We start from the raw sequence: 27,606 nt of genomic DNA, 5'->3' as shown, positions 1-27,606 counted from the left end.
TGTTTGTTTTTTGCCGCTTAGTTTCCGTGTTCTATGTGATCCTTCTTTAGTTGCCACTGGCCCCGGAAGCAAATTGATGCACTTGTCCTTTTTTCCCCCACAGTCTTTCCCCTTCTTTGTCTTTCGGCTACGCTGTTGGATACGGGAACAACCGAAGCACAAATAACACTAAGCGAAAAAGGGAATTAAAACAACAACAACAAAAACAAAAACAAGAAGATAATAATTAGATTTGAAAGATAATTAATAAGGAGTGCTGTTTTGAGAAGGTCAACACAGTCAGACACAAGGAAGAGGGAGGGGGACAGAGAAGGAGGGGTGATTTTGTGGGTCGTGTGATCGTTGCATGTTCACCCTCACATTGCTAAAAAGAGTAGTACACACACATATATATATTATATATAGTCAGGGTTGTTATTATTAACCGTAGAGGGTATTGTTCACGTACCTTGTATTAATTGTTTGCCACATTTTTTTGGAGGCTTTTTATTTGCGCTTACGGAAAAAGCGTGTTGAAGGCTTGTTGCACGCTCTACCTCTTTTGGCGCCGCAGTGCCATTTTGTTTTGTCGCCGTCGTTGGCCAATCATCCACGGCAGCCCTGGAATAATGTCCTCGGGGAAATGGCACCTTAACCCCGACGACCCGAGCAATGCCTACCCCCTGTACGCCACCACACCAGTCCCGCCTAAGAAACCGGGCACCGTGCGTATTTGGGTCGACGGCTGCTTTGACATGCTGCACTTTGGCCACGCCAATGCACTTCGCCAGGCGGCGGCGCTCGGTGACGAGTTGTTTGTTGGTTGCCATTCTGACGCGGAGATTATGCAATACAAGGGGCCCCCCATTATGCATGAGGAAGAGCGTTACGAGGCTCTTCGTGCGTGCAAGTGGGTCGATTTTGTTGTGGAGGGGTACCCTTATGTCACTCGACTTGCAGACATGGATCGCCTGGAGGTGGATTACGTTGTACACGGCGATGACATTTCTGTCGACCTGAACGGTCATAATTCATATCAAGAGATTATAGATGCGGGTCGCTTCAAGGTTATAAAAAGAACAGAGAGTATTTCCACCACAGATCTTGTTGGGCGAATGCTTCTTTGCAACCATAGCGGCGCATTAACCGCGGCAGAGAACAAGCTTCTGGAAGATGAGGCCAAAAGGCATGCTGCCTTCCATTACCTAACGACGTCTAGAAAAATTGCTCAGTTTAGTAATAATCGTGGTCCAAACCCGGGTGACCGGATCGTATACGTGGATGGTAGTTTTGATTTGTTTCATTATGGTCATATTCGAGTCTTACAAAAGGCGCGTGAACTGGGCGATTACGTTATTGCTGGTGTTCACGAGGAAAGCGCCATTCGCAAGGCAAAAGGAAGTGATTTTCCCATTATGAGCCTCAATGAGCGTGTTCTTGGTGTATTATCATGCAGATATGTTGATGAAGTTGTTCTTGGTGCACCTTATGAAGTCACACGCGAAGTAATTGAAAGCCTTGGTATCACCGTCGTTGTTGGAGGAAAGAAGTGTGACGAGTGCAACTATGAGGATGGACGGGATGCCTATGCGGTGCCTAAAGAGATGGGTTGCTTTTATGAGGTGGATTCTGAGTGCGACCTTACCACACGCGCTCTTGTAGACCGTGTATTTAAGAACCAAGTGGCGTTTCTCAAAAGACAGTCTGAAAAACGACTAAAGGAAATCACGGACTTTGAATGTAAACCGGCACTGTACAAAAATGTGAGGGAGTTGTAGGGAGAAACCAGGAGAGGTGCGTACAGGGATAATGCTGGTGAGAGGTAGGTGGCGCAATGGGACTCTCCAGTATTTTTTTTTTTTTTTTTTTGGTTCATTTGCCTTTTGACGAGTATCGTTACAAAAAAAAAAAAAGGTGGGATAAAGAGGGAAGTAGAAAGAGGCATCCTTAACTTCCTCACCCCCGTATCGCTGGTACTCAAAGGCAGAAGCACGTTTTCTCTTCGAAAACAATAATAATAAGAGTTATGTACACTCCCTCGCTACATGATGACGCCTGCCCTACGGTATTTGACCACAGTGCATGGGAAGTAGGTAGAACGTAGCAGGTACGGAGGAAACTACTGGTAGAAGGAGTGGCATATATATATATATATATATGCCCATGAGTATATGTGTATACATATATATACTATAGAATATGCTCTGTACCTTGCGGTAAAATGGATAAGGAGAAAAAGAATTCCTTTTTTCATTTTTTTAATTGAGAGGGTAAATTTGATTATACATTACTATTATTATTATGTGTATTTTTGTTGTTGTTGTTGTTGGTGGTGGTGGTGTTTATCTTTCTACTGCTATGAAACAGACATGATTGTATCTTTTATTTATTCTTTTTTTCTTTTTCTTTTTTATTTATTCTTTTTTTTTGTGTGTGTCTTTCTTAATTTTTTTTGTTGTTTCCTCCTCGTTCCCTTGTTTTTATTAATTTTCTTCTGCCAAACGTGTTTGTGCTGTGCATTTCCGCATTACAAACCACAATGGTGTGCAAATTTTATTTAATACAAGGAAGGATTGCACTTCATGTCGTGGCAAGTGGTTCTTCCTTACGTGGACAAGGCACCATGTCCACTAAAAATGGCGCAGGCGCGTGCAATGGTGCGCCATGAAGCGGAATGCAAAGAAGAGGAGGGGAGGGCGTATGGAGAGAAGCTTTGCGTCTTGCGAGATGTCCAAAGGAGAAACATGGACGAGTACAATAAATTTAGAAGTGAGATGCGCGCGGCACGCAGAGAACTTCTTCTGCTTTTGGCCTCTCAGAACTCAAACTCACTTATGAGGAAACGGGTGCGGTCACAAGACGTGACAGCGGATTGCGAGATGTTGTGTTTTGAGGGGCTTCTCACCGAATCGTTGGGTCTGGAGTTGCTCCTGCAATTTGGAGAAGGGCACAGTAGAGAGTACGCGGTCGCAGCGGCGGTATTAGAGGCCTTGCAGTGCACACAAGAGGCGCTGCATGCCACGAGGCGGCGCACGGAGGAAATCAACGCTTTACGCTGCGTGGAGCAACAGCAGTGTGCGAAGCTGCTAGCCGCAAAGGAACGAGTAGCAAGCAGACGTTTGGAAAAGATTCGCGCACTTGAAAAAGTATTGCGTGACGCTGAGGGCCCACGTCATGGCTCAAAATTGTTGGATTTGCTGGAATAAGGTGTGGTCTTTGGCAGAATTTAACTGGCATGCTTCCATGTCTTTTTTTCTTTCTTTCTTTAGAAGAATTTGGAAGGCGTGTGCAGCCGGATGGGGGTGAAGGGGATGGTTCCACGTTGGAAGGCGGCACGAGCGCAATTTCTTTTTTTGTCCCGCCCGCCAATACGGCTGCCCCCAGCGTGGAAGTGCGTCTGGCGATTGTAGGGTTTTCTTAAGGACCGCTACCTCTTGAATTTATAACTAGCCACGGCTCTCATGACATATGCCTTTTTTGAATTTAATCGTCGCTGTTCCATTGTGTTTGCATGTTGAATGAATCTTTTTTGAGGTACGGGACGATGGGCGCATTGAACGAAACTGCAATCTTCCATTGTGTTTTTTTTTTTTTTTTTTTTGTGTGTGTGTGTGTTTGTGCGTAAGAGACTTTGGCGCTTGAGCAGCTCTGGGGGCCCCAACCCTTTCTTAAATATTTTAGCCGCAGGACTGAATATGGCATCTTACACCATCGCTCCACATGAAGACCATGACATCACGTTGTCTTCAGGGGACAAATTCCATGTGGTTGTTTTTGGTGGAATTGACGCTGAATATACTCGGCGAGGGGAAACGCCTCCTCCCGCTCTCTTCTGTCTGCACGGGGCCGGTATGAGCTGTTCTAGTTATTTCTCACTCTCCACCCATTTGATGCATCCGCAACACGATGAAACGGATAGCGTCGGGATGCATCCTGATGAATCCACAGACGTTGTTCGTGTGGTTGCATATGATATGCGTTGCCATGGAGAGTCAACGTTTACCGGAGGCGAGGCGAATCTCACATTGGAGTTACTTATGGACGACTTTTCTGCCGTATTACGAGCGGTTAAAGAGACTTTATTCCCTGACACAGCCCGACTATACGTTGTGGGCCATTCACTTGGTGGCTCAGTCGCGGTAAATGCCCTGAGTAAGGAGAAGGAGTTGATGAACATGGTAGCGGGTGTGGTGCTGCTTGATGTGGTGGAAGGCACTGCCAAGTTGTCGCTGAAACACATGGACAAGTTTCTTCAGAACCGTCCACATAAATTTGCGGGTGTGGAGGAGGCAGAACGTTGGTTCTTACAACGTGGCGGCATGACAACACCTGCAGCAGCGGCAGTGACAGTACCTCCATTGCTAAAGCGTGTTGGCGACCACTACGAATGGAAGACCAACTTGGAGGCAATGGCGCCTGTTTGGTCTGGGTGGTTTAACGGGCTTGATGATGCGTTTGTCGGGCTGCCGTGTCCGAAGATTCTTTGCCTTGCCACTGCTGAGCGCCTTGATACTGCCCTTACTGTTGCACAGATGCAGGGGAAGTTTCAGTTTGAGATTCTTGGTGGCGGCTGCGGGCACTACGTCATGGACGACCAGCCGGCCGTTCTCGCCTTAAAGCTCCGCCGCTTTATCAAACGGATTGAAACGCTGTCGGAAAAACTTCAAATAAGCCTGAAGAAGCAACCGTAGCCAGTGAATATTAGACGAACTCATTGTGTTTGCTTCACTATATTATTTAGGTGGAGTATTTCTGTTACAGAAAAGTGACTACAAATGAGATGGGAATTGTTTTTTTTTTTTTTTTTGTGTGTGTGGACCTTGTCATTTTATTGCGGGGTGCCCTTTTGTTATTATTATTATTGTTATTATTTTGCTTCTTATTCTTCTTGCGATATGGAGGGATGGTGGGAGAAATTTGCTTTGCGTTGTGTCGCACGAAGCTGACATCTTCCCCCCCCCCCCCTTTTTTTTTTGTCTTTTGTCTTTGGCATCTATTCCTAATTTGGTTACCGACCTTCTTTTTTCTTTTTTATATAAATATGTGGACGTGCACGCTCCACCCCTTGCAATAGAGGAAGAGGATCTCATAAATATGCCGCGTGAAGGGGCAAGTGGCTTGTGGCGCTCGGAGGACATGATTCGTCTTGATGTCATCACACAACGTGAGGTTCTGTACGAAACAGTTGTCTGCATTGGGCTCCTTGGAAAGGCAAAGTTTGTGGACGTGAATAACGACGTGACCGCCTTTTCGCGACATTTTACGACTGAAATTCGTCGCTACGATGAAATGGAGAGAAAGCTCTCTATAATCAACGGGGAGCTGGCGAGGGAGAGGGAGTTGGTTGAGGCGTGCTCCCCTTCATTGGATGCTCACGACGATGTGAAGAGAATTTTGTGCAGCACCATGATTGAGGAAGACGAGGAAAAGGTTGACTCACTGGTGGAGGAGTTGAAAAGAGTAAACGCATCGCTTCAAGGCCTGCGAAGTGAGATGAATTTCCGCCTTGAGTTGTCTTTACTTCACACGCGGCTACAGGACCTCGTGTCGTCCCAATTCTCTCAGCCATCTGTTGCGTTCCTGCAGACATCACACTTACTAGGAATGGTGGATGCAGCCCGAGCAGAGGCGATGTACGCAATGGCCTACCGGGCAACCAAAGGCAATGTCCTCATAGAGCTAGATAACAAGCCCGCCATGCTCCTTGATCCAATAACTGGCGAACGATGTATTGCCAAAACACCTTTCGCCATATTTGCGCCTTCACCTGGTTTACTGAAGCGGGTGGAGCGTCTTGTTCTAACGCTTGGAGCGACGGTTCACTCATTGCGAGATGTATCGCAGGCTAAGATGGAAGGACAGCATCGCGAAATGGAGGAATTACAAGAAATGTACGACAGGATGCATGTACGTAAACTGGAGCTTATTCAGCAGCATGCTCGCATTTATCATGAGTTGCTTCGAATTGTGCGAATGAAGAAAAAAGTATTTACAATCATGAATTTGTGTGTTGTGAGTGGTTCGACATGTACTGCATCCGTATGGATTCCAAAAAAGCATGAACATACTCTTCGTGCTGCAATAAGGGAGGCCGTGCATGCATCTGCAGGAGAGGTGTTTTCTGTCGTTACACTTCACTCCTCACAAAGAAATCCTCCCACATTTTTTGATACCAACAAATTTACGCAATGTTTTCAGAGCATTGTGGACAGTTACGGCGCGGCTCGATACAAGGAAATAAATCCAGGAGTATTTACCATTGTGACATTTCCTTATTTATTTGGTATTATGTATGGTGATATTGGTCACGGTATGTTGTTGTTGCTTTTTGCTTTTTATTTAATTTTGATGGAAAATCGTTGGAATCGTTGCCAGTTGAATGAAATTTTGGCCATGCTTTTTGGCGGCCGTTACCTGTTGTTGCTGATGGGTGTTTTCTCCATTTACATGGGGGCTCTCTACAACGACTTTTTTGGCTTTTCAGTTGGGCTGTTTTCTAGCGCGTACGCATGGCCCCCTATTGGCGAACAAAATGGGACCGTACACCCCCTGGGTGAGAAGAACCGAACGGGTATTTACCCAATGGGACTTGATGTCGCATGGGCAGAGACGGAGAACAAGTTGGAATTTTACAATTCTGTCAAAATGAAGTGTGCTGTCATTGTTGGTGTGGTTCAGATGCTCACAGGAAACGTCCTTTCGCTGTTTAATCACATCTACAATCGAGAACTCCACAAGGCTATTTTTCTCTTTATCCCAGAAATACTTTTTCTTCTTTGCACATTTGGTTACATGTCGCTTCTTATTGTGGTAAAATGGTGTACGCGGTGGGAGAACACGAGTGAGGCTCCAAGTATACTGGAAACCATGACAAACTTCTTTTTACAGCCTGGTATAGTGTCACAGCCGCTCTATAATGGGCAGAAATGGGTCCAAATCTTACTACTGCTCACAGCGTTTGCCATGGTTCCTGTGATGTTGCTTGTGATGCCTCTTATTGAGGTCCGCAAACACAGGGAAGAGTATTTGGGATATCGTTTGTTTTTGGACAGTGTCTCACTGCCGGCAATCAACGGGAGCGACTCAAAAACGAGTGAGGATCCAATCGTTACCGTCTCCACTGCACGTCGGAATGAGTTCCCTGTAGCTAGTTTAGAGAATACGTTGGGTAGCCATTTAGGTATGGGTTGGGAGAATAATCACACTGAAGACACACCTTTGGGGCATGCTTCGTACGGTACTGGTGCCGCTCCTGCTGATTATGATGATTATGAGGGGGGAAATCGCTTAGATTCGTCTGAGGTTTTTATTCATTATGTGATACACACTATCGAGTATGTTCTTGGTTGCGTATCGAATACTGCATCGTATCTTCGCCTGTGGGCCCTTTCATTGGCTCACGCACAACTGTCAGAAGTATTCTTTAACTTTGCGGTGGTAAAGGTGCTGGGCATGGATACAACAGGTGTCTTTATTGCCGCGGGAATTGCCATTTGGTTGGCAGTGACGCTGGCAGTGCTTGTGGGGATGGAGGCTCTTTCTGCCTTTTTGCATGCTCTTCGTTTACATTGGGTGGAGTTTAACAACAAGTTTTACGTCGGTGATGGCGTTGCACACGAACCATTTGACTTGCTGGATTACTTGGAGTATTAACAGCAATTGTTCTTTTGGTTTGATTTCACGTGTTGGGGCGCAAAGTTTTTGTGTTGATTTTGATTATTATTTTGTTGATGTTGTTGTTTTTACTCTCCTGTTTCTCGACCTGACACAGATAAATTATGCATTTTCCTGTACGAAGTGAGTGGCTCCTCTATGGCGCTCAGGCGACAAGTATTTATTTACTTTGGTATGTGTTCTACACGGCCGGTCGGTGGTCGTCCCCGACAGATCGTCACAAGCACCCAAAGAAATAACAACGAAGTGGATTTTATTTTATTTTATTTTTATTTTTATTTTTATTTTGTGTGTGCGTTTGTGTGATGTAATGCTTTCTTCTTTTATTTATTACCATCTTTTTTTTTTTTCCCGCATGTGTAGTGCATAGTATTAAATGGTTACAAGGAATATTAAAATGTCTCATTGGGAGCTTGACGACAATAACGATTATTTTTTCAAGATTCCCACATTTACGTCACCGAAGGAACAGAGCGACGCGGGCTCCGACTCCCGTGAATTGGATTCTCAGCACCAGAATGAGATGTCTATTGTGCCGGGGATGAGCGTCGCCGAGTTGTTGGAGGCGCACCGCCAGGTCCTCCTGTCGTTAAACGCCGATTCCAACAAGAGAGGCGATAGAGAGCTCCACAGCCTCACTCTCAGCCGCCGTCATCTGCTACGCCCCAACATGTACGAGAGCATGGTGATTGATGGCGTTCTGGAGTCGCTTACAAGCTTCAGTTTCGGCGTGAGTGAGGACGGATGAATGGATAGAAAGAGGCTGACGTGTTTGCTGAAAAGGGGGGGCTTATTCTTCTTTTTGTTTTTGTTTTTTCAAAGTTTTTTTTTTTTTTTTGTGCGGTGACTTTATTTATTTTTGTTGGGTTTTTTTTTGTTTGTTTGTTTTTAGTTGTTGTTTTTTTGTTTTTTATGTGCGAATTTTTTTTTTTTTTGGTGTTGTTTTTGTTTTTGTTTCACTGAAGAGAATAAAACAAAAAAAGGGCGGTGGGAAAAGAAAAAAAGAAAAAGTGTTCGGTCCCATACATGGGGACATTGCAGGTGGTGGTGGTGGTGGTTACGTGTACGCAGGCTTGTGAGTCTGGTGGAGAAAACGTATTTGTTCATTACTTTTTTATTTGTTTGTTTGTTTTATTTTCTTGTGAATAAATTTGTGGGTCTGCGTGAAAGGAAAAGGAGGGCGCGAGGGAGTTTTTTCTTTTTGGAAGGGACGAACGCGACGTGGAGTCGTGGCGCCAAAAGAGCGCTTGACTTTGGGGATGAGACGCTCCGTTGGTGTTTTGTTTTTTCGTGTGTGCTGCCGATGCCTCCTCCCCCTTTTTTTTTTCTTCCTCCCTTCGAAGTAAATACGGTTTTCACCCTCTTTTTTTTTTTTTTGAGTGATTGAGAGCGTGTAGGAACGCGCGGTGTTTATTGTTGTAACATCCTCTTTTCCGCAGCCCGACCTGCCGCATGCCCCTCCCCCTTTTTTTTCTTTTCTTCCCTCCGAAGTAAATACGGTTTTCACCTTCTTTTTTTTTTTTTTTTTTTGGGTGTTGTCGTTGTTCCTTTCCCCGATGCTCACATGCGTACATATTGACACTAATGATGATCTTACAGAGTACGTGGGTGCACGCGAATACACGTGCCCACACGAGGAGTGCACCACCGAATTGTTTTTTGTTAATTTTTTTTATTTTTGTTTGAGATTTCTGCTTCTTTGGCACCCTCCCCGCTGCCTATTGGCTCTTCCTCTTCGCCTCCCCCTAACAAAAGCTCCACACACACACACAGAGAGAGAGGGAAAGAGGGAGAAAGAGGAGGAGGAGGAGGGTAAGATGTGTGCTTACAAAATCGTTAATTATGTTTATTTTTGTTTGTTTTATATGAGAATGAAGGGGGTGGTGAACGGGAGGGAAATAAAAATTGTTCGGAGGAGAAAAAAAAAAAAAAAAAAAGGAGGAGAAAACAAAATTGAGTAGTTTTGAATTGAACGCCTTTCTTTTAAGAAATACGCCCAAAAGCAACGACGATCTTTCTTTTGATTTATTCCGTGGTTAAAAAAAAAAAAAAAAAACGTTTACTACCAGGCACAGGCACACGCACTCTGACAGTTTTTCCGTGTTTCTTTCTTATGACTGTTATTCATCCTCCCTAAAGAAACTTTTCTTCTTCGTTTTTTTTTTTTCTTATAAACAAATCTTTCTGCGTGGTGGGATAAATATGCAAACACGAACGTACACACAAAAGGGATAGGAAGAACGAATTTCTTTTTTTTTTTTTTTTGGATTTTATATTCTTATTTATTTATTTGTTTTCTTTCACCTTACATTGTTACACTTGGGTGTATACATTAGACGTCTACACGGTGACTGAACGGATGTTGTTTGCATGGATTCTCACTATACTTGCTCTTTTTCTCTCGTGGCTGTGGAATGTGCGGCTGCGTTCATCTAACAGTCACAGGCCATACAAGGTGCTGCACAAACCAATTCAGTATTTACAGGCGGATTTTGTTGTTGTTGGGGCTGGTCCAGGCGGTCTTGCCGCTTCGAAATGTTTAATTGAGCATGAAAAGGAATGCTTGGTGCTTGTTATTGAGCGAGGCATGGATCCATCTCCTGCTGGTCCTTTTCCCAGGATTACTGGTCTTGCGCACAGGCATAATTTGCTGTCGTATGCCGTGGAATCTGTTGGATCAAAACTGGACAGCGGATGGTACGTGGAATACCCTTTGCGTTACGGTAGGAATGAGGACGATGATGACGTCCCCTGCTCCGTTGCACCGTATCCGAGAGGATGTGCTGTTGGAGGTACTTCCAACATGGATTGGGCCCTGTATTTCCCACCGGTCCCTGCAAAAGTCGGATTGAAGCCCATTGAAGCGGTTATTGTACCACATGCTTTTGCAGTTAGTCGAAACCCCTTGTCCTGGGGGTTTGCGGAGTCTGCTGGGGCGGTTTTGAAAAGGAAGCATCTTTCCAGTTTTTCGGAGCCGTACATGCGCAATAGTGTCTTTCCTGGACTACTACGTATTGACAAATATGGGTGCCGTCTTTCACTTTCACATCATTTGATGAGCCAGCAATCTCCCAGTTTTTCTATTTTGGAAGGCTGCGAGGTTACAGGCTTTTCGTTTGACGACAAGGGCACCGTCACAAGTGTTCAGTGCAGATCGGTAGACTCACAAATTTTTAAGGTAATTGTTCGCAAGGGTGTCATTTTGTCAGCCGGTGTCATAGGGACCGCGCGGATTATTAGACAAGTGTTTCCGAAGCTACAGGAGCACTTTTTTGTTCGTGATTCGATTGCATTGCCACTAATTTTTCGAGCCCGTCCTGGGATATCGGACGATCGTCGAAATCTCCGTTCGTTTACGGCACAAATAATGTGGTGGGTAGCGCGACGAGGACCTTTTTTGAACGCCGTATGCGACACACTCGCGGTTGTGGATTTGCCTTCGCTTGGTTCCCGTGCGGAACTTGTTGTCTTTTTATTGCCTTTTGGGGGTCGCGATCCCACACTGTATCGTCGGTTGGGTTTGGATCGCATACTTGGCATGTTTGCCGAGGGATTTATGATGTTTTTGACTCTACGTGGCGTGGATGGCGCATGCTTTGAGCTATCAGCCGAGTCTCCGGGGAAGGAAGTGGAAAGAAGAAAAGAATTCCATCCTCTGTTTGATAGGGTTATTTCTTTCCCCGCCTCTACAATGTCTCCTAGTACGTTGACGAATGTGGTGGCTGCCTTTATGGATGGCATTCAACTTTGTCGAAAAATCGTAGCTGAACCGCCACTTGCGCACTTTTCAACTGGGCAAGAGGCTGTAGATGTGACGTTATGCGCAGACCCTACACGTGCGGTTCAATACGTGCAGTTGATGCGGAAACCACCGTCAAAGCTCAAGGAATGTCAAAGGGCGAGTGCCCCCGCATTGCTTGCGTGGGCAAAGGAATCCTCAAGAACTCCGGCGTATATGGAGGCATACATTCGACGACATGCAATTTGGTTTGGTTTCGGGAGTGGCTCCTGTGCGGCATCTCTTGCAAATGGTGATGAAAGTTTTCGTGTGTCGGGCACCCAAAACATGTTTATTGGTGACTGCTCAGGTGTGACGGAGAAGATGTGGAGGGCTGGCGGTGGTGACACACTAAGTGCCGGTTCTGTATCCACGGCCATGGCTCTAGGAAACGCAGCCGCAATGGAGTTGTTATCGCTTTAATACAGAATATTTCCTGCAAAACAATCATAAGTTAATTGGGTTTTGTGGTTAACAAATTGAATCATTTGTTGTTGTTGTTGTTGTTCGCTTGTGTTGTCGGTTAATTATTTTTTTTTTTTCCGGATCGTTTCTTGCTCGAATATTGGCTCATTTACTATTATTCAGTACTGAGACCCATCGTAGTTTTGTTTGGATGCTTTCCACCATCTTTAGTTGTTGTTCTTGTTTCTGATTTCGTAGTGGGAAGGAGTTGCGTCCGTGAGAAACTTTTCCGGCACGCCTTTTCCCCCCACCCACAGCCGGTACACCTGGAGAGGTGTTGAGATCCATTTGTCCAGAAGAGAGGGTGTGAGGGAAAACGCGACCCAACGATGCGGTCGGGTAGCTGCGATGGGGAGGTCTCTACGAAAATGGGTGACCGTGAGCTCGCCGCAGAGTTGCGGAAACTTTGCGATGTTCTCAGCGGCTCTGTGAGGGGTGCAATGGACAAAGACAACTGGAAGGAACGACTTGCCGCGTTGAGGGGACTTTCCAAACTTGCCCGAGGCGACATATCCAACTGTCATGGATTTCTTTCGCTGATGAGCATGTATGTGAAGGTTCCACTGCAACGTCACATTGAAGAACTGCGGACTGTGCTGAGCACGGAAGCATGTTACGTGGTGTCTGCGTTTGCACAACACTCAAGCAACCGTTCCGCGTGGCGAGTTGCGACCGAGTGGTTTGTTTCATCCTTGCTACAACTGACGACGCGTACCAACCGTAGTTCCCTCTTGGCCGCAATAGAGACGTTGGAGACGCTTGCAAGGAGGAAGAGTTTTGGGCCGGCAGCATTTGCGGAACTGCTCCGCGGCTGCACTGCCCGCCACGCGGCAACACGGCGGAATGCCTTTGGTGTACTTCAAGTGATCATCAAGCAAGGCCAGAACGATGACAATGAGGCTCATCTTTCAAATTTCATCGATGCGATCTGCAGGGTGCTGCGCTCTGGATTGGCGGACGCGGATCACGAGACGCGAAGACGCGCCCGAGTGTGTTTTTGGATTTTAAATGCGAACGAGCCAGAGGCGGCGGAGACGCTCTACAAGGGTCTGGAGAACTCTGTGAGGCGTTCATTAGACCGCAAAATGAGTCCGTCCATCCAGAAGAAAAAGGAGACCGCAGGTTCCGCCGTCACACAAGTTTTGGCAACGAAAAAGAAGGCGGCGAAAAATGAGGAGGCGGAGGCCGTAAAGGAATCGCCATTGCCGCCGCAAACATCTATCACCACAACGAAGCGTCACGGCAACAATCTTGTGAGGAAGTTGGATGAGGGGAAAAAAGAGGTAGAAGAAATGGCGGAGAACTGGGCGCTGGTCCAGGATGCGCTGCGAAGTACGTTGTGGTCCGAGCGTCTATTGGGACTCCGGCGTCTCTCTGAAGAGTTTTCCCGTTTTCGTCAAAAGGCGGAATGCGTCAATTTGTTGATCCCGCGATTGAACGATCCCAACTCTCGCGTGTCGCAAATGGCGATTCAGGCGTTAAATGTGATCATGCGTGTCTCGCCCAACATATTGAAAGACTGTCTGCCGGAGGTGATAACCGCTCTTCTTGTCAACATGAGTGGAAACAAGGAGGTGTTGTCGAGCGCCTCACGGGAGCATCTTGCCAGGATCATTCAGCTTAGTTCAGTGGATGACGTGGCACGCGCTATTTATCGTACACTAGGCGACGTGGTTGCGCCAAAGGTGAAGGTGCACGCTGTGGAATATGTCCAATACCTTTACGAGCAAAATGCAACGCATTTTGAACAGGCTTCGCCAATGCATCTGGCTTTTCATCATCTTTTACAGTGCTTAAAAACCGAGAAAAAAGGCGGTGATGTCTACAAGGCGACTCTTTCTGCTCTTACGGCGTTGTACGTCTCTGCCGCGAGAAATTTTCTACGCATCTTGCTTCAGTTCTCACCGGGTGAACGCGATGCTATCGTTGAAGCTTTAGAGACCGCCGTTCCGCACCTGGGACAGGAGTGCCGACGTCGCTTGATGGGCGAGAGGCCGTTGCAGCATGCTCCTTTGCACGTTCGCTCCCCATTTGAAGAGAAACTCAGACGCGTCAGTGACACGCAACCGAAGACTCGTCCAGGGACAAGGAAGCAGAGGAATGTACGACAGCAAGAAAGAGGCATCCCTTTTTCTTCTGCTCCTTCTTCCGTCAAAAAGACGAAATGTTCTGAGAAGGTTCGTAGCGTTTCATCCAATCATGAACAACCAAATGGCCGGTTAGAAAAAACACGCACGGCAAGTTGTGATGCATTGAATTTGGTACGCTCGCCAACCCTCAAACAATCTCCTTTCCGTGATTCACCGCTGAGGACTCAGCGGCCGTCTCATTGTGATCCAATCGCCCCTGTGGAGGCGCCATTGTCCCGTCAAGTTAAGAGAAAGACTGATGATGCCAGCGACCTTCTTGATCTTTTGGAAGAAGCATGTGAAATGGCAGACACCTGCGCTATTCTAAACCGGATTCAAAATATGATAGTGGTAAATCCAAGGCCGTGGCTAGAAGTCTTTGGAAGGCTTTTAGTGCACCTGGAAAGAATTATTCCTCAGTCGCATGAACTCAATCATGCTGTGCGGCGTCGTGGCCTTCTCGTTCTGCAATCCCTAGTTGGGCAGAGAGCTCTTCAGCGACCAATCATTCGATCTTTAAAACAAGTTTTTCTTCTTGTACGCGTTGGAATGGATGATGCCTTTCCTGAAGTGCACGTCGAGGCCACGTCTGTGCTACAATTAGTTCTCAGTTGTGGTATTTATCCCACAGATCACATTCTAAACGCCATCGCCATGAGTTTAGAGAATTGGCTGTCTGATGAAAGTGGGTACTGTAGCAGGGGTTGGCTAACGTTGCTAGAATCCGTAGAACATGTTTTCTCTCTATATGGACGAACCATGATGTTGGTTCAGGAGCCTTTTAAAGAATATGCGGTATCACAGGACTGTTTCGACGTTAATGTAAGCGAAACTGTATTTCGTCGTTTGTGTAATGTGGTTGTTCGGGCTGTGCAGCATACCGGATCCGAAGTTCGCCTTACAGCAGTCCTTGTGCTTGTCTCCATATGGATGGGGTTAGACACCGCCGCCCTGCCTTACCTCGTGGGTCTATCGGCCAGTCAACGCAAGCTTGTTTCGCTCTACTACAACAAGGTCGCGTCTGAACGCAGGACGGGGTTGCACGGCACAGTTCAGCAGCGCGACTTGTCACGTGAAATGCGTGTCATGCGGCTACCGGAGGCCGAATGCTTATAGATTTGGGGGCTGTGCCGGGTTCACCCGCCTTTCTCGTGCGTAAAGCGTTTACTTGCGCAAGGAACAGGGATCCCCCCACTCTATTCCCTTCAGTGCGTAGTTGAGGGTGTGTTTTTCTTCTTGTTGTTTTTTGCTTTGCCGTGCAAGCACCGGAATCTCCTGCCGCGGTTAATTACACCCGCGCATGTCCACTGGCATATTTTTATCACTGCCCCCCCCCCTTTTTTTTTTTTTTTTCCTTCATTTTTTTATTGTCAAACCTCCCAATACGGAATTCGACACCAAAGTTATCATCAAGGCAATACAAAAAGGCAGGAAAAAGAAAAATAAAAACAACCGTAAGAAAAGGAAAAAAGGGCATAAAACACGCTTGAAGACTGGGATATATATATATATATATTACCACGTATAAAGGGAGGAAAAGAAAAAAAAAAAACGAGGAAGAGCTGAGATCCATCAATTTTGGACATCATCGAATGTCTTACATTGTTTTTGCGGTGGATAACGCCGACAGACTGACCCTTCTCGGTCCACCAACTCCCGAAGGGCCAAACTTAAAACAAATCGCGCTGAGTTTTATTCAGGCACCCAAGCTTGCGCGCCGATCATCTACTGGAGAATTTGGGCCCGAAGAGCCTTTTGCTTTTGAGGCGGTAGAATTAATGCGCACAACGTTTATTGGGAAGCCTGTAAAGTTCACGGAAGATTATGTAATTGATGTTCTCCAACGACATGCGGGACGTCTGGAACTTTCAGGCGGAGAGGATGCTTCTGTTCTACTGCTGCAGAATGGGTTCGCCACCGTTTCGGAACACATTCCAGCCCGTATGGAAAAGACATTGTTTGCGAAGTACTCTGCACTCATGAATGAGGCAAAGATGGCAAAGAAGGGTATTTTTGCTCCTGATGCGGCAAGTCACACGCGTGTCCTTCGTGACCTTACTGCGGAAGAGACATCCAAGTTGGGGGAAAAATTGAAGGGAAAGGTTGTTCTTGTGCGGGTTGAACAGGTGCTGTCGCCAACCATATGCATGGTATCAGCAGAAAAATTCCCCCGTACACAAATATCTGTGCGCATGCCCGGTGTGACGATAAAGGATTCCGACTGTCTTGCCGTCTCAACTGCGGCACGCTTTCATACGGAACGCTACTTATTGCACCGCAAGGTGAAAATTGCCTTTGAGGGGTGGATTCTTTTGGTACATTCTTGGCTCAGTGACTTCCTCCAAGGGTGTATTTCAACGGAACTCCTCTTGCATGGGTTTGTGAAAATAAACGTCTCTACATTGGCATTTACAAACCACGCTGACGCTCTACGGGCTGCTGAAAAAGAAGCTCGAGAAAAGCGACAGGGGTTGTGGAAAAATTGGGAGGAGTCTGGGGAAAGTGGTACACTCCAAGTCAAATATGGAACTGCCGCCGCAGAAGCCCCAGGTCTGGCTGTGAACAATGCTAACAGCAATGATGGTCCAGAGTACAAGGGACCTTTGTCTTTTAGTGCGGTGGTAGTGCAGATTGTTAATGGCGACACCATCACCGTACGCTCAGACGAGAAGGGAGAGCTTATTCGAGTCTCTCTTGCTGGTGTGCGTTCGAGTAAGAATGTTACTCGCGAGCAAGACGGTCGCTCTCCTGAGACACGTGTAAGCTACACGGACTACGAGTGGGAGGCGAGGGAATTTTTGCGCACACATTACATTGGCAAACGCGTGATTGTACAGGTGGAGTATGCACGGCAAATTTTTGAGACAAAAGAAGTTCGACCAGTGGTACTTGTGAAGATTCCAGAGACGGGAGCAAACATTGGTCTCTCTTTACTGGAGACTGGATACGCCACCTTTCTTCTTGGCAAGAATGATGTATGCTCTGAAGCTTCCTTGCTGCAGATTGCTGCCGAAAAGGCCCGTGAAAAGGGTCTTGGCACCTACGGCAAGGGAAAGCCCCCAGTACAGAAGATTGTTGAATTGCACCACCTTGGGAACGCTCGTGGGAAGTACTATCTTAGTTTCCTTCAACGTGGTATGCAGGGTAACCGTCCGCCACTATTGAAGGGAGTTGTGGATGCGGTTCTTGGTGGTGGCTCTCTTCGAGTATATATTCCAAAGGAAAATTTTCAGATTCCGGTAAAAGTTGCGGGAATCATTACGCCTATGGGCGCCGCAAATAGCTCGGAAACCGCCGATCCCTTTGCAGAAGAATCAAAGGACTTTGCCGTGACCAGATTGCAACAGTTTAACGTGGAGATCCAGGTCCATACGGTGGACAGAGCAGGGAATTTTATCTCCACTGTATTTCTTCCAGATGGAACCAATTTCTCTATTGCCACAGTGGAGGCGGGACTAGGGACTGTGGCCAACGCCGATCGTCTTCCCTACTATCAGCAACTCATTGACGCAGAGAAGAAGGCGCAAAAGGAAGGAAAATATATTTGGTCAAACCAATCCTCGATTCCACAGCGTGCGGCGAAACTAATGGCAGAGCGGAATGCCAATGGTGTCAATTGTTACAGTCGCTCCTTTGGTCCAAAGTCAGAGTTTATCCCGTATGTTCTGTCAGAGGTGGGAGAAGACGGGTATTCTGTCTATCTGCAGGAACAAGGCGATGAGAATGAGGAGAGACTAGAAACACTGCAGGATCTCGCGAATAAAGTCTCATCGTTGAATGGAGAATACCAACCCAAGCGCGGCGAACTCGTGGTTGCGCAGTACAGGAAGGACAAGTCATGGCATCGTGCCAAGGTGCTCCATGCAAAAAAAGGCGAACAAATCGTTACGGTGCTGTTTGTTGACTTTGGTACCGTGTCAGAGACGTCGGTAAAAAGTGTAAGAGCAATTCCACGTGGCCCAGAGTTTGCGCTTTTGCGTGACCTGGAGCCGTTGGCACGCCTGGTGCGCCTTGCATTTCTCAAATCAAAGGTTCCTTCCCCAGAGGCCAATGCCGGTTATGCGTGCGACGTTGCGTACGAGTACACGGATGGCGCTGTCATTGCAAAGGAGGTTTACCAGGATGGGCAAGGCAATGTATACTACACAGTAACCGTGAACGAGAATGTCCCTTCACTGAGTGAGACGTTGTTACAGCGGGGTGTTGCGTTACTTGACCGAATCGCGGAGTCTGTTGACCCGAGTGAATATCAACGGCATGAGGCGGCCCAAGCAATTGCCCGACGCAGTCACAAGGGGATGTGGCAGTACGGCGATATTGACGACGAAAGTGATGGCGAAATTTGAGGAGAGTGCGGAAGCAAGCAACCAAATAAAAAAAAAAAATGAGGGGTTGAAGGGGTATTTATGCGAATTGGGATTTAATTACGTTTTCATGAAAAAGAACGAGAAACAATCGAACACGAAAAGAGCAATGGGGGAAAAGAAGAAACGCGGCAAGTGGGGAGTAAGAGAGGGAAGCGAAAACGAAAAATAAAAATGAAGCCTTCAGTTCTTGTTTGAAAATGTGTTGTTCACGGGGTTTTTGCGCTTTGCTAATTCCCTTTGGAAGGTATACTTAGGGATGATTAATCTGCGAATTTGTATCTACATGTTTTTTCTTTTTGCTGTTTTTTTTTTTTTTTTTTTGTTTTTTTGTTTTTTTGTTGTTGTTTTGTTTTCTATGTCTCACTGGGCGTGTTTTATGCATGTCTACTTTTCCTCCCTTTTTCAAGTCGCGAGGAAAAAAAAAAAAAAAAAGTGCGTTTTGTGCATTCACGCACACATGTTTGGGCATTTATATAAGAACGGTTGTCTTGCCATCTTCTACGATGAGCATTTTTTTTTCTTTCAGTGCACGTTTTTTTTTTGTTTGTTTGTTTGTTTTGTTTTGTTTTTTTGTTCGCTTTTATTTCGTTGTTCTTTTGGAAATTATTATTATTTTATTTGCTGTTTTTTTTTTTTGTGTGTGTGTGTGCCACGGTTTTACAATGAAGCTTTTTTTTTTTTTTTTTGCACGCGACCCCACAGACCCTGTTGCACGGGATATTTGACACTCACTTGAGTATTTTCAAAGGGCGATGTCTGCTATTCCTCACTTGCAGAAGCAACTGCGGGAGCTCACGACAAGCCCCCCTGCTGGTTTCCGCGTTGAATCGGAGGATCTCTTCACTTGGACTGTTTGGTTTGCTGGCCCGGAGGGCACGCCGTATGCCCCGGGAATCTACAGGGCGGAGCTTCGCTTCCCAAAGGAATTTCCGATGGAACCCCCGATGTTTAAAGTTCTTTCCTCCTTTTGGCACCCCAACGTGTACGCGGATGGCAAGGTGTGCATCTCCATCCTTCACCCGCCCGGCGAGGACGAGATGAACAAGGAAGAGACGGCCATGATGCGCTGGACCCCGATTCAGACGATTAGTTCAGTTCTTTTGTCAGTTGTTTCGCTTCTCAGTGACCCTGATCCAAAGGACGCGGGCGCCCCTGCAAACGTTTCAGCGTTGGTTCAGTATCGCAAAGACCGCGCAGCATTCAACTCTTACTGTCATCAGCTAGCGCAGAAGTCGCTGTCAGAGCTTCCGCCGAATTTTATTCCTCCCCAGAAGGAAGATCGTGTGGAACGTACTGTGAATTACGTCTCTACTGTGGAAATGGATTATGAGGACGATTCTGAGACGGATACGCGCAGTGCTTCCAATCGCTTTGGCGACGAGTTACGCCAGCTCCGGGAGATGGGTGTTGCGCCGGAGAAGTCGGATGCTGAACTACTTGGCTTGCTTGTCGAGGTGAGGGGTGACGTGGCCACGCTGATGGAACGGTTTATGTGAGCCTTGCGATGGTAAATAATAAAAAAAGGAAGAAAAAAAAGAGCGAGAAAGGGAGGAGTGTGGTATTAACGGCAAAGGAGCATGGCGAGTTGAGGGGCCTCTGAAAAAGGAAGAAGAAAGAAAAGTAAAAAACCCGCTCCTGACGGCTTTCTACAACATCACCCACTAGTGCGGATCATCCTCCACCATTTTTTTTCCCCTCTCCCTCTAACAACGGGGATCGTATTACTATTGCTTTCGGGTTCTTTTATTGGATTTTATATTTAGCATAAAATTTCGGTCATTCACTCAGTGTGCGTGTGCCTCTATGTGTAATTTCACAATTGGGCGGTGCTTCTAGAGTCTTTCCCTTGGGGAGTCTGTGTATATGTGGAGAGGGGGAAGGAGGGAAGAGAAGAGGGAGGCATGAATTGAGTTTTAAATTGAAGTGTAAACGAACTGACGCACAGAAAAAAAAAAAAAAAGATAAATGAAGGATGTTGATTTTTGCTGGGAAACAGAGAGACGCAATATCGAACAAACAAAGGAGAAGAGCAATAAAAAACTTCTCTTTTTTCTTGTTTTCTTGGCTTTATCCTTCTTCTGCATTTGTTTTGTTGTTGTTGTTTTTGCGTGTGCTTTCCTCTCATTATTATTGTTGTTATTTGCTTTTCTGTGGAGACGCTACTAGGGTTGCTTGACTCAAGTGACGCTCGCTCCCATGTGTTGGCAGTGTGCATGTACGACTCTCCTTTTCTCCGCTACCGTTTGAATCAAAAAAAAAAAAAAGGAAAGGAACGGAAAGGGAGAAGGGGTTCTGACGGGCATTTTTTAGCTTTTTGTTATGGCGAGCAAATCAAAGAAAGAGCCGCAGGTCGTCGGCCTCTTAACGCCGAGCTCCATTAGTGGCCTGCCGCTATGGGATGATGCACAAATTCAACAGGAAAATTGGGGAGGGAGTCTTGGACTACCGACGCGACACACCGGGGCAGTAGTGGAGTTTCGGAATATGGAGGGGAAGATTGTGGTGGCGCACGACGAGGCCCAGCGTGAGGCATTCAAAGAAGCCCTGACATACGTTTTGGTAAGTACAGCAGCAGACATTATTGTGGATTGGAAACGTCCTGTGGATATTTTTGCTCCGTTTCGTCCAATGGTACACCGTAATATAACGCCATTTCTTTTTCCATACGACACGGAGCGGACCCTATTTGACGGCAAAGCTGCAGAGGAGGCTGCACGACTGTCCGCCACGCCTACAGGCAAGAAGGGTGATTCCAAGAACGCAGTTCCCCCTACCCCTTTACATGTGCAGTTTCCGGAGATTGTATATGTGTTGGAACCGCAAGCCGTTGATGGTGCTGCGAGGGAGTGGGAAGGTCTTCCAGATGAGAGGGTTGTTGCGCGCTATAGAGAGCTTCAGCCGCTTATGCAGGCATATGATCCCAAACTGGAATTGGGTTGTGCAGCAAAACCTCTGGAAGCGTGTGAATCGCAGTACACCACTGTGCAACGCCATCGGCTTCAGGAGGTGGATGCGATATCAAAACTCGTGGAACCACCTCCATTTCTGATGGATGCCTTTAATAGTGCAGTTAGATTTATTGAACATGCACAATCATATGTAAAACACGGTGAGTATCTATGGGAATTAGTGTATCCACATGCTTCAGTTACATGCCACCCGGTGTATAACCCGCACGGAAAATATGCTGTTCGACTTTTTATTGATGGAGCCTTTCGCCGAGTGACGATTGACGACTACTTGCCGGTGGATGCGTTGGGACGTCCGTTTTTCAGTTTAACTTCGCAGAAAGAAATTTGGCCGGCCCTGTTGGCGAAGGCCATTTTTGTGGCATTGGGTCCAAACTGTCATCTTTTGTTTACGGATCCGGAGACGATCATTACATGTTTATGGGGTGAATGGGTGCCGCAGCGTGTTGATCCTCGCAGCCAACCCACCGCGGCATGTGCCTTCCTGATTGCGTATCAGAAGGAGCTTGTAAAGGGCGACGGCAATGCAACACACTTTTCATTTTCTAATACGGAAGAAACCGCAATGGCAATGGCAGCGGGAGAGGAAGCGCCAGGAAAGCAGAAGAAGAGTTCCGTTGTTGAAGACGCTTTCTCTAAAAAAGAAGCACCAATAATGGTATCTTCCCCGAATTCACCCTCAGTTTCTCCTGCAGGTGAGGATGTAACCGATGTTTTAACCACTTTTCCTGTCTGTGCGATTAGCCCCGTGGAAGACGGAAAACGAAAGCTGCTTGTCATACATGAAATTCTGTTTTTTCGTGATACGTTGGCAATCCACATCTCAACCACTTCTCCACTGAAAAACTTCGAGTCAAAAATACTGAATGAAATAAGTGACGATGAAATCGTGCAGGATTTGCTGCATTTTAAAACACTCAATGAGCATAAATGGAAGATTCCTGGGGCCGTTTCATCCAACCAGTTCACCTTGTGGACCACGTTTGAAGAGTTAGCTGCCCATATGGAAATTGTGGTCTGGCGGTATTTGGGCGAAAAGACCCCTTTTCACTTCAGTAGCCGATTGGTTGGAATTGAAGAGGGACCACCGTTGCCAGCAACTGGAAAGAAAAAATCAGCTGCTCCCGCAGCTGTCAAACCTTTCTCGGGCGGGGGAAAAAGGAATATTGTTCGTTGGATGCACCTGAAATCCGATAGGCCAGAACAAATTGCGTTTGTCAGCTTAGCTGCCTTTGCCCTTCCTGATAATTCATTGAGGTTGTCCCGAGCCTATCAGCGCTCCATTTCTTCGGGAAGCTTAGTGGCTTCGGCACAATCGCCCGGTCGCTCAAACGGCAGCAGAACTCCACGAGATGTTGTGAGGGGAGTGTCTCTTGATCTCTATGCGTGGGAACGGGGTGGTACATTAAGCCGTGTAGGATTTTTTCCGTATGAAAGTGGCAAGCTACAATGTATGGTGCACTCACTCCCGCCTGGTTCACACGTTTTACGTCTGACGGCTGTAGAGCTTGAGCCTCAGCATGTTCTCAGCATTCTTTCAACGAAGGAATTTTTTATAGGGGATGAGAAAGATGCCATTCATTCCGCAAATATATTCCGAATGACTGATGCAGGGAGTCATATGGGTGTGGAAAGAGCAAGCGAGGAGGTGATGTGGCTAAAACGCTGCATCAACGTGAAGGAGCCAACTGTTATCTCCTTTGTTGTTTCGACACTTGATCCCGGTGAGGATCTGGCAGCCCATCGTGATATTCCTGTCGCGTTGTTAAAAGAGGTCAAAGGAACAAAATCACGTGCTGTAAGCACAAAAGGATCCCAAAAGGAGTCTGTAGAGGAGAACCAAGTACGCGTAGGGGAGGTTTCTATTATACCACATTGTCACCTTTTATTGATGAATGTCGACAATGGCGCTGTCCGCACTGGAGTTGCAGGTCGCCTGATTTGCCAACGATTGGAACCAAACCAACACGGATATTTGCTGATGGTGTACGTGTTGATTGACTCGTTGTCTGCAGCTTCTTTTATAGAAAGTGGCATGGGCATGCCGTTGGAAAACCAGGCAAAGTCGCGTGAAGGCTCAAATTTTTATCTTTTGGATGAGAAGGGCAACTCAGCTGCGCGCGAAAAGGCGCTGCCACTGTATGGGAGAGGGAGCTGGAAACTAACGATATCTGCAGATCGGGGGTTAGAATTTTACAAGTCCATCCCGCAAAACGTGTTTTCTTTTGCCGATAAGGGTAAATTGAGGCGGGGAAGCCACGCTTTGCTTTTTGCCTACACGTGTGCAGTGGTGGAGAAAACATCCTTTACTTTGATACTTGACCTTGATTCACACGATCCAATCCCATTCCACGTCAAGGTGGCGCGTAATGGTGTGGATGCGACCCCCGTATTTGTTTCGGAGACCTGTACCACGCACCTCTTTCTTCCACACGTGACACTTGAGATAGGTGAAAAGCCCAGGTCCACCAGCTACGTTATTGAAGCTTGGTTGGATGAGGAGAAGGTGCAACAGTGGGAAGAGAGATGCCGTGTGGCTCAAGAAACAAAATTTCGCACGCTACGCGAGGATGCTGAACGAAGGGCCATGGAAAGACGTCAAAATGACCTTAATGAATATCACGCCGATCCACGTGCTTTTCAAGAACGCTTGGAACAACTTAATGCGGCGCAAATGGAGCCCGTTCATCCCCCAAGCTTGAGGGAATCGTTATTGGCTTCCAACAAGAAGGGACGTTTGTATTCTGACAAGCGAAAGCACCCAGCGGGTGGGGTGATGCCCGAAAAAGAGAAGGTGGCATCTGGTCCTTCAAGCCCCACGTTGCCATCCAACCCGGTGATATTTTTCCTGGACACTACAGATAGTGAGCTTATGGTAAGCTTTAGTCTGCGGTTGCAGTTTTCTTCAAAGGTGGATATCAAGAATGGGGCACCACCAAAGGATCCGCTGGCGACCCTGCGCGCTGGCTGGGTGCCACCGATCGATCATGTTATGGTGGATCAGGGCACTGGGTATACGCAGCGAGGAGGTGGAATCAAGGGAAAGCAGCGAGAGACACAGGTTTCGGCGGAGGAGTTGCTGAAGGCAGATCAAGGCCGTTTGAGTCGTCAGCGTTTCCTAGAGAACCCGCGTAATATTCTTTTGCCCTACTTGGCGGCATCTGACGATGTCTCATTGCCAAGCAAAGAATCAGCACGCACCGGTTTATCTAAAGATCAGGGCGTGATGCCTGTAAACCCGTCACGTGTGGTGCTGGATGTGTCGGAGGAGGCTAACTACTTGCACGCGCCCATTTTAAACGAGTCGGAGTACTCTATTCAGGTAATTCCTCTCCGCGCCGTCGAAATTATGCCGTCTTGTGACCACACACCACCAACCAGTGCTTCTGGTTTCATGCAACAGCGTGCAAGATCACCAGGTGAAAAGGTTTCACCTCGCTTGGCCGCCTTTCCCCAGCCAACCTTTATGCCTAACGCAGCGGCGGACGAGGATGCCGACGTTAACGAATTAAGGGTGCCTATTCAAGAAGTGTACAGGGGACTTACTGAAAAGCTTAAAAAACAGCAAGATGAGAGGATACAGTGGCGAGAATGTACTAAGGAGGTCTTGCGTGAATTCTGGGGAGCACAGAAGCCAGGTGCTTCTCTAGTGTCCCTGTTAGGCTCCAAGGAGGAGCTCCCTGTTAAGCGGCGGAAGAGCCGTCAAAAACAGTGAAATGCCCTCTGTATTTGTGTTCCTGTATTTCTGTCGATTTAAGCGTAATTTGGAGTCTGAAGTCAGATTAATGTAAATAGCGTTGAATACACTGTAGACCATGCCTTTTGTTGTTGTTTTTTATTTCTATATGTTTTCAATATTAAGGCAAATGCTTACGTGTTTATTGTATCATATATATATATGTGGGTTGCTTTCTGTAATGAAACGGTGTCTGTATTGTTCCTTTCCTTTTTGTTGTTGTTGTTGTTGTTGCGGGTGGTTGCATCTCTGCCAACTTTTTTTTTTCTCTTTTTTTTTTTGCTTTTTTCCACATCTTGTGTTGTTGTTTTTTTTTTTTACGAAGAGGGATTACTTGCACATATATATATATTATATTTATTTATTTATTATTTTTTTTCTTGCAGCGCAATCACGCCAAATACAAGTCACACTACCGTTTGGCCAACGCAAAGAAAGGGTGTAGCAAAAGGGAACGGCGCTTGCGAAGAAAGGAAATAAAGGGTAAAAGTAAGGAAGAAGAAAAAAAAAGACTGAACCAAAGAAAAAAAAAAAAAAGTAAAAAAGAAGAACCGCAAAAGAAAGAAAGAAAAAAAAAAGTTGGTCTTATTGGCAGCCTGTATAATTTACTAAGAAGTCTTTTTTTTTTCTTTTGGATTTCGTCATTTTTTTTTTTTTCGGTTACCGTGTGTGTGGTGAGGTCCTTTTAAATTTACATTTTGTTTGTAGTCGCTTTTTGAGCTTGGCAGTAGGCGAACTTTTGTACTGGAGCCCATCGTGAACCCCCTGGTGCTTTTATTTCGCTTTTGGACAGTTTTATTCCGGTTGAGGCACAATGAGCGAGTCGATCTACGACGTCACTCGCCGCATGACGTTGGGCGGTGGGAGGGGCAACACCAACGTGGACTTGGAGTCGATCAATCAAGAGCCCGGCTCTTTCGTCCCCGCCTTCTTTTTCCCCACGGGAGCTATGGGAGACGCTGAGAACGTCAGTGATGACGGATACTTGGAAAGGGTGTTTGAATCGCTGTCGATGAAGCCCGGCAAGTTGGACCCAGAGGCTCTTCCGGCGATGGATGATGCACTGCAGACGAACATATTGGATGAGGCAGCCGATGTTGACTTCCAGTACTGTTGCCAACAAACACTACAAGAACAGCAACAGGAGCAGGAGGCAGGCAAGAGGGAACAACAGCAATTGGACCAGCCACACTCCAGCGGCCAGACTGACTCATTTGAAGGCGTAAGCCCGCTGTATGAAACAACACCGCACTCATTGGAACACGCGGATGCATACATCAAATACCCCGTGCCATCAACGCCATTTTCTACCAACAGTGAGATGGCAAGTGAGTCACAGGCTTCTGAAGCCAATGTGTACACGTCCATCACAGCATTACCAATACAGGGGAGATCACTAGACTTTCGGGGTTTTTTATCAAAAAAACAAGTGGCTTCTGATATTCTGAAGGAAAATTCTGTCGGTGTCTTTGTTGGTCAATTACCTTCAACGTATTCAGAAGAAGATACTGCCGCTCTTCTTCGAGCTATTGGCGCGGATGCTGGAGTGTCAGTTCACGTACGGGACGTCAAAAGCCACAATCAAAGCCGTACCTGTGCATTTGTGGTTGTCAACCGCAGCGCCTTGCCAGTGCTTCTTGGTTATTCCAAGCGTGTATTGTGTGATGTGTCTTGCGTCTGGGTTGTGGAGCGGGAACAGGCCGCCCACTTGAAGGATTACATCAATGGTTTTGTGAGGGATCGTCTTCGTGGTGTCCCTAAGGCCGCTCTTGTACTGGAGGAATTAACTCCACAGTACATGCGAAGCCGCACCTCTGCTAGTAAAGGGGGGAAATCGAGTAATCGACATAAGGGAGACGTGGGTGCTGTCCCAGAGAATTTTTTAATTGCCACAAATGATGTTAACTCCATCATAACTTCTCATCCACTGGCAATGAATTTCGTTGTACCTGGATGGAATTCTATGGATACGTCGGCTCTTTCTTTTCGTCCCATTTCAAACAACACTGGTGTCACGCCGTTTTTGAACAATAATCCCGCTCCAAACATTCCCGGTGTATTGCAGAACCATATTTTGCCCACAACACTGTCGCCATCGGTGGTTGCCCCCGTCCCGCAGGTCAATTATTATGTTATTGGGGCTCCTCCAAACGGATTTCAGGGCCTTCCACCAAATCAAATAAATACCAAGGTATTTTCTGCACCCGCAGTCAATGGGGGTGGCAATGGAACTGGGAATGTCGGTCTCGGCAACTCGGGGACTTCTTTTCCATCAAGTTTGTCGGATTTTGGTGCTTCCTATAACGCAGTTCCGCCGCCCCCAAAACTTCCTGAGGGAGTTTCACGCTGTTCTACTTGTCTCTCGCCTATTGGTGCGATGGAGCCTGTTTTTTTGTTTCCTCAAGACAACACGGTGATGTGCATGCGTTGCAGTAATCAGCGAGGTGCTTGCGGGGATGCGGCGCAGGCCACAAGGGGAATGACACCGTTTATTGTGCCCCAGTCGAAC

At 46.7% G+C, this 27,606-nt stretch overlaps 10 protein-coding genes across 10 annotated transcripts, besides 30 other annotated features; all 10 read left to right on the top strand.

Moving 5' to 3' along the window:
- Positions 1-7,589: part of a sequence feature (areas merged during assembly that could not be assigned to a particular haplotype. This can correspond to areas where the two haplotypes were merged or to regions with more than two copies in the genome that were merged during assembly.) that runs on past the window's edge.
- Positions 193-218: a microsatellite.
- Positions 609-1,757, top strand: Tc00.1047053511727.120 (ethanolamine-phosphate cytidylyltransferase, putative; the record flags this gene model as incomplete). Its single annotated transcript, XM_814195.1, has 1 exon — positions 609-1,757. The coding sequence occupies one exon, from the start codon at positions 609-611 to the stop codon at positions 1,755-1,757; it is 1,149 nt and encodes a 382-aa protein (XP_819288.1).
- Positions 1,828-1,848: a sequence feature (AT_rich).
- Positions 2,119-2,169: a microsatellite.
- Positions 2,267-2,322: a microsatellite.
- Positions 2,360-2,408: a sequence feature (A-rich).
- Positions 2,562-3,185, top strand: Tc00.1047053511727.110 (hypothetical protein, conserved; the record flags this gene model as incomplete). The annotated part of the gene is made up of 1 exon (XM_814194.1): positions 2,562-3,185. One exon carries the CDS (start codon positions 2,562-2,564, stop codon positions 3,183-3,185), a length of 624 nt encoding a protein of 207 aa, XP_819287.1.
- Positions 3,561-3,580: a microsatellite.
- Positions 3,675-4,670, top strand: Tc00.1047053511727.100 (hypothetical protein, conserved; the record flags this gene model as incomplete). Its single annotated transcript, XM_814193.1, has 1 exon — positions 3,675-4,670. The coding sequence occupies one exon, from the start codon at positions 3,675-3,677 to the stop codon at positions 4,668-4,670; it is 996 nt and encodes a 331-aa protein (XP_819286.1).
- Positions 4,826-4,851: a microsatellite.
- Tc00.1047053511727.90 (vacuolar proton-ATPase-like protein, putative) lies at positions 5,074-7,632 on the top strand (the record flags this gene model as incomplete). Its single annotated transcript, XM_814192.1, has 1 exon — positions 5,074-7,632. The coding sequence occupies one exon, from the start codon at positions 5,074-5,076 to the stop codon at positions 7,630-7,632; it is 2,559 nt and encodes an 852-aa protein (XP_819285.1).
- Positions 7,590-7,909: a sequence feature (areas merged during assembly that could not be assigned to a particular haplotype. This can correspond to areas where the two haplotypes were merged or to regions with more than two copies in the genome that were merged during assembly.).
- Positions 7,905-7,941: a microsatellite.
- Positions 7,910-8,705: a sequence feature (areas merged during assembly that could not be assigned to a particular haplotype. This can correspond to areas where the two haplotypes were merged or to regions with more than two copies in the genome that were merged during assembly.).
- Positions 8,444-8,493: a microsatellite.
- Positions 8,506-8,610: a microsatellite.
- Positions 8,706-9,747: a sequence feature (areas merged during assembly that could not be assigned to a particular haplotype. This can correspond to areas where the two haplotypes were merged or to regions with more than two copies in the genome that were merged during assembly.).
- Positions 9,425-9,466: a repeat region.
- Positions 9,570-9,606: a sequence feature (T-rich).
- Positions 9,748-10,711: a sequence feature (areas merged during assembly that could not be assigned to a particular haplotype. This can correspond to areas where the two haplotypes were merged or to regions with more than two copies in the genome that were merged during assembly.).
- Positions 9,899-9,954: a sequence feature (A-rich).
- Tc00.1047053511727.70 (hypothetical protein, conserved) lies at positions 10,013-11,854 on the top strand (the record flags this gene model as incomplete). Its single annotated transcript, XM_814191.1, has 1 exon — positions 10,013-11,854. The coding sequence occupies one exon, from the start codon at positions 10,013-10,015 to the stop codon at positions 11,852-11,854; it is 1,842 nt and encodes a 613-aa protein (XP_819284.1).
- Positions 10,712-10,714: a sequence feature (haploid, non-Esmeraldo-like haplotype).
- Positions 10,715-19,083: a sequence feature (haploid, Esmeraldo-like haplotype).
- Positions 11,920-11,939: a microsatellite.
- Tc00.1047053511727.60 (hypothetical protein, conserved) lies at positions 12,226-15,141 on the top strand (the record flags this gene model as incomplete). The annotated part of the gene is made up of 1 exon (XM_814190.1): positions 12,226-15,141. One exon carries the CDS (start codon positions 12,226-12,228, stop codon positions 15,139-15,141), a length of 2,916 nt encoding a protein of 971 aa, XP_819283.1.
- Positions 15,618-18,371, top strand: Tc00.1047053511727.50 (hypothetical protein, conserved; the record flags this gene model as incomplete). Its single annotated transcript, XM_814189.1, has 1 exon — positions 15,618-18,371. One exon carries the CDS (start codon positions 15,618-15,620, stop codon positions 18,369-18,371), a length of 2,754 nt encoding a protein of 917 aa, XP_819282.1.
- Positions 18,679-18,745: a microsatellite.
- Positions 18,928-18,972: a microsatellite.
- Positions 19,084-25,877: a sequence feature (areas merged during assembly that could not be assigned to a particular haplotype. This can correspond to areas where the two haplotypes were merged or to regions with more than two copies in the genome that were merged during assembly.).
- On the top strand, positions 19,145-19,888 carry Tc00.1047053511727.40 (ubiquitin-conjugating enzyme protein, putative; the record flags this gene model as incomplete). Its single annotated transcript, XM_814188.1, has 1 exon — positions 19,145-19,888. One exon carries the CDS (start codon positions 19,145-19,147, stop codon positions 19,886-19,888), a length of 744 nt encoding a protein of 247 aa, XP_819281.1.
- Positions 20,434-20,540: a sequence feature (A-rich).
- Tc00.1047053511727.30 (calpain-like cysteine peptidase, putative) lies at positions 20,712-25,076 on the top strand (the record flags this gene model as incomplete). The annotated part of the gene is made up of 1 exon (XM_814216.1): positions 20,712-25,076. The coding sequence occupies one exon, from the start codon at positions 20,712-20,714 to the stop codon at positions 25,074-25,076; it is 4,365 nt and encodes a 1,454-aa protein (XP_819309.1).
- Positions 25,311-25,331: a microsatellite.
- Positions 25,355-25,386: a microsatellite.
- Positions 25,438-25,476: a sequence feature (AT_rich).
- Positions 25,617-25,675: a sequence feature (T-rich).
- Positions 25,878-27,606: a sequence feature (areas merged during assembly that could not be assigned to a particular haplotype. This can correspond to areas where the two haplotypes were merged or to regions with more than two copies in the genome that were merged during assembly.).
- Positions 25,912-27,606, top strand: Tc00.1047053511727.14 (hypothetical protein, conserved; the record flags this gene model as incomplete). The annotated part of the gene is made up of 1 exon (XM_814211.1): positions 25,912-27,606. A coding segment is annotated over one exon (1,695 nt), but the record flags the coding sequence as incomplete, so codon positions are not given.

Source organism: Trypanosoma cruzi, genomic scaffold, assembly GCF_000209065.1.
Source record: "Trypanosoma cruzi strain CL Brener 1047053517159 genomic scaffold, whole genome shotgun sequence".
In the NCBI taxonomy this organism is placed as follows: Eukaryota; Euglenozoa; class Kinetoplastea; order Trypanosomatida; family Trypanosomatidae; genus Trypanosoma; species Trypanosoma cruzi.
This window is presented reverse-complemented; position numbering and strand designations above follow the sequence as displayed.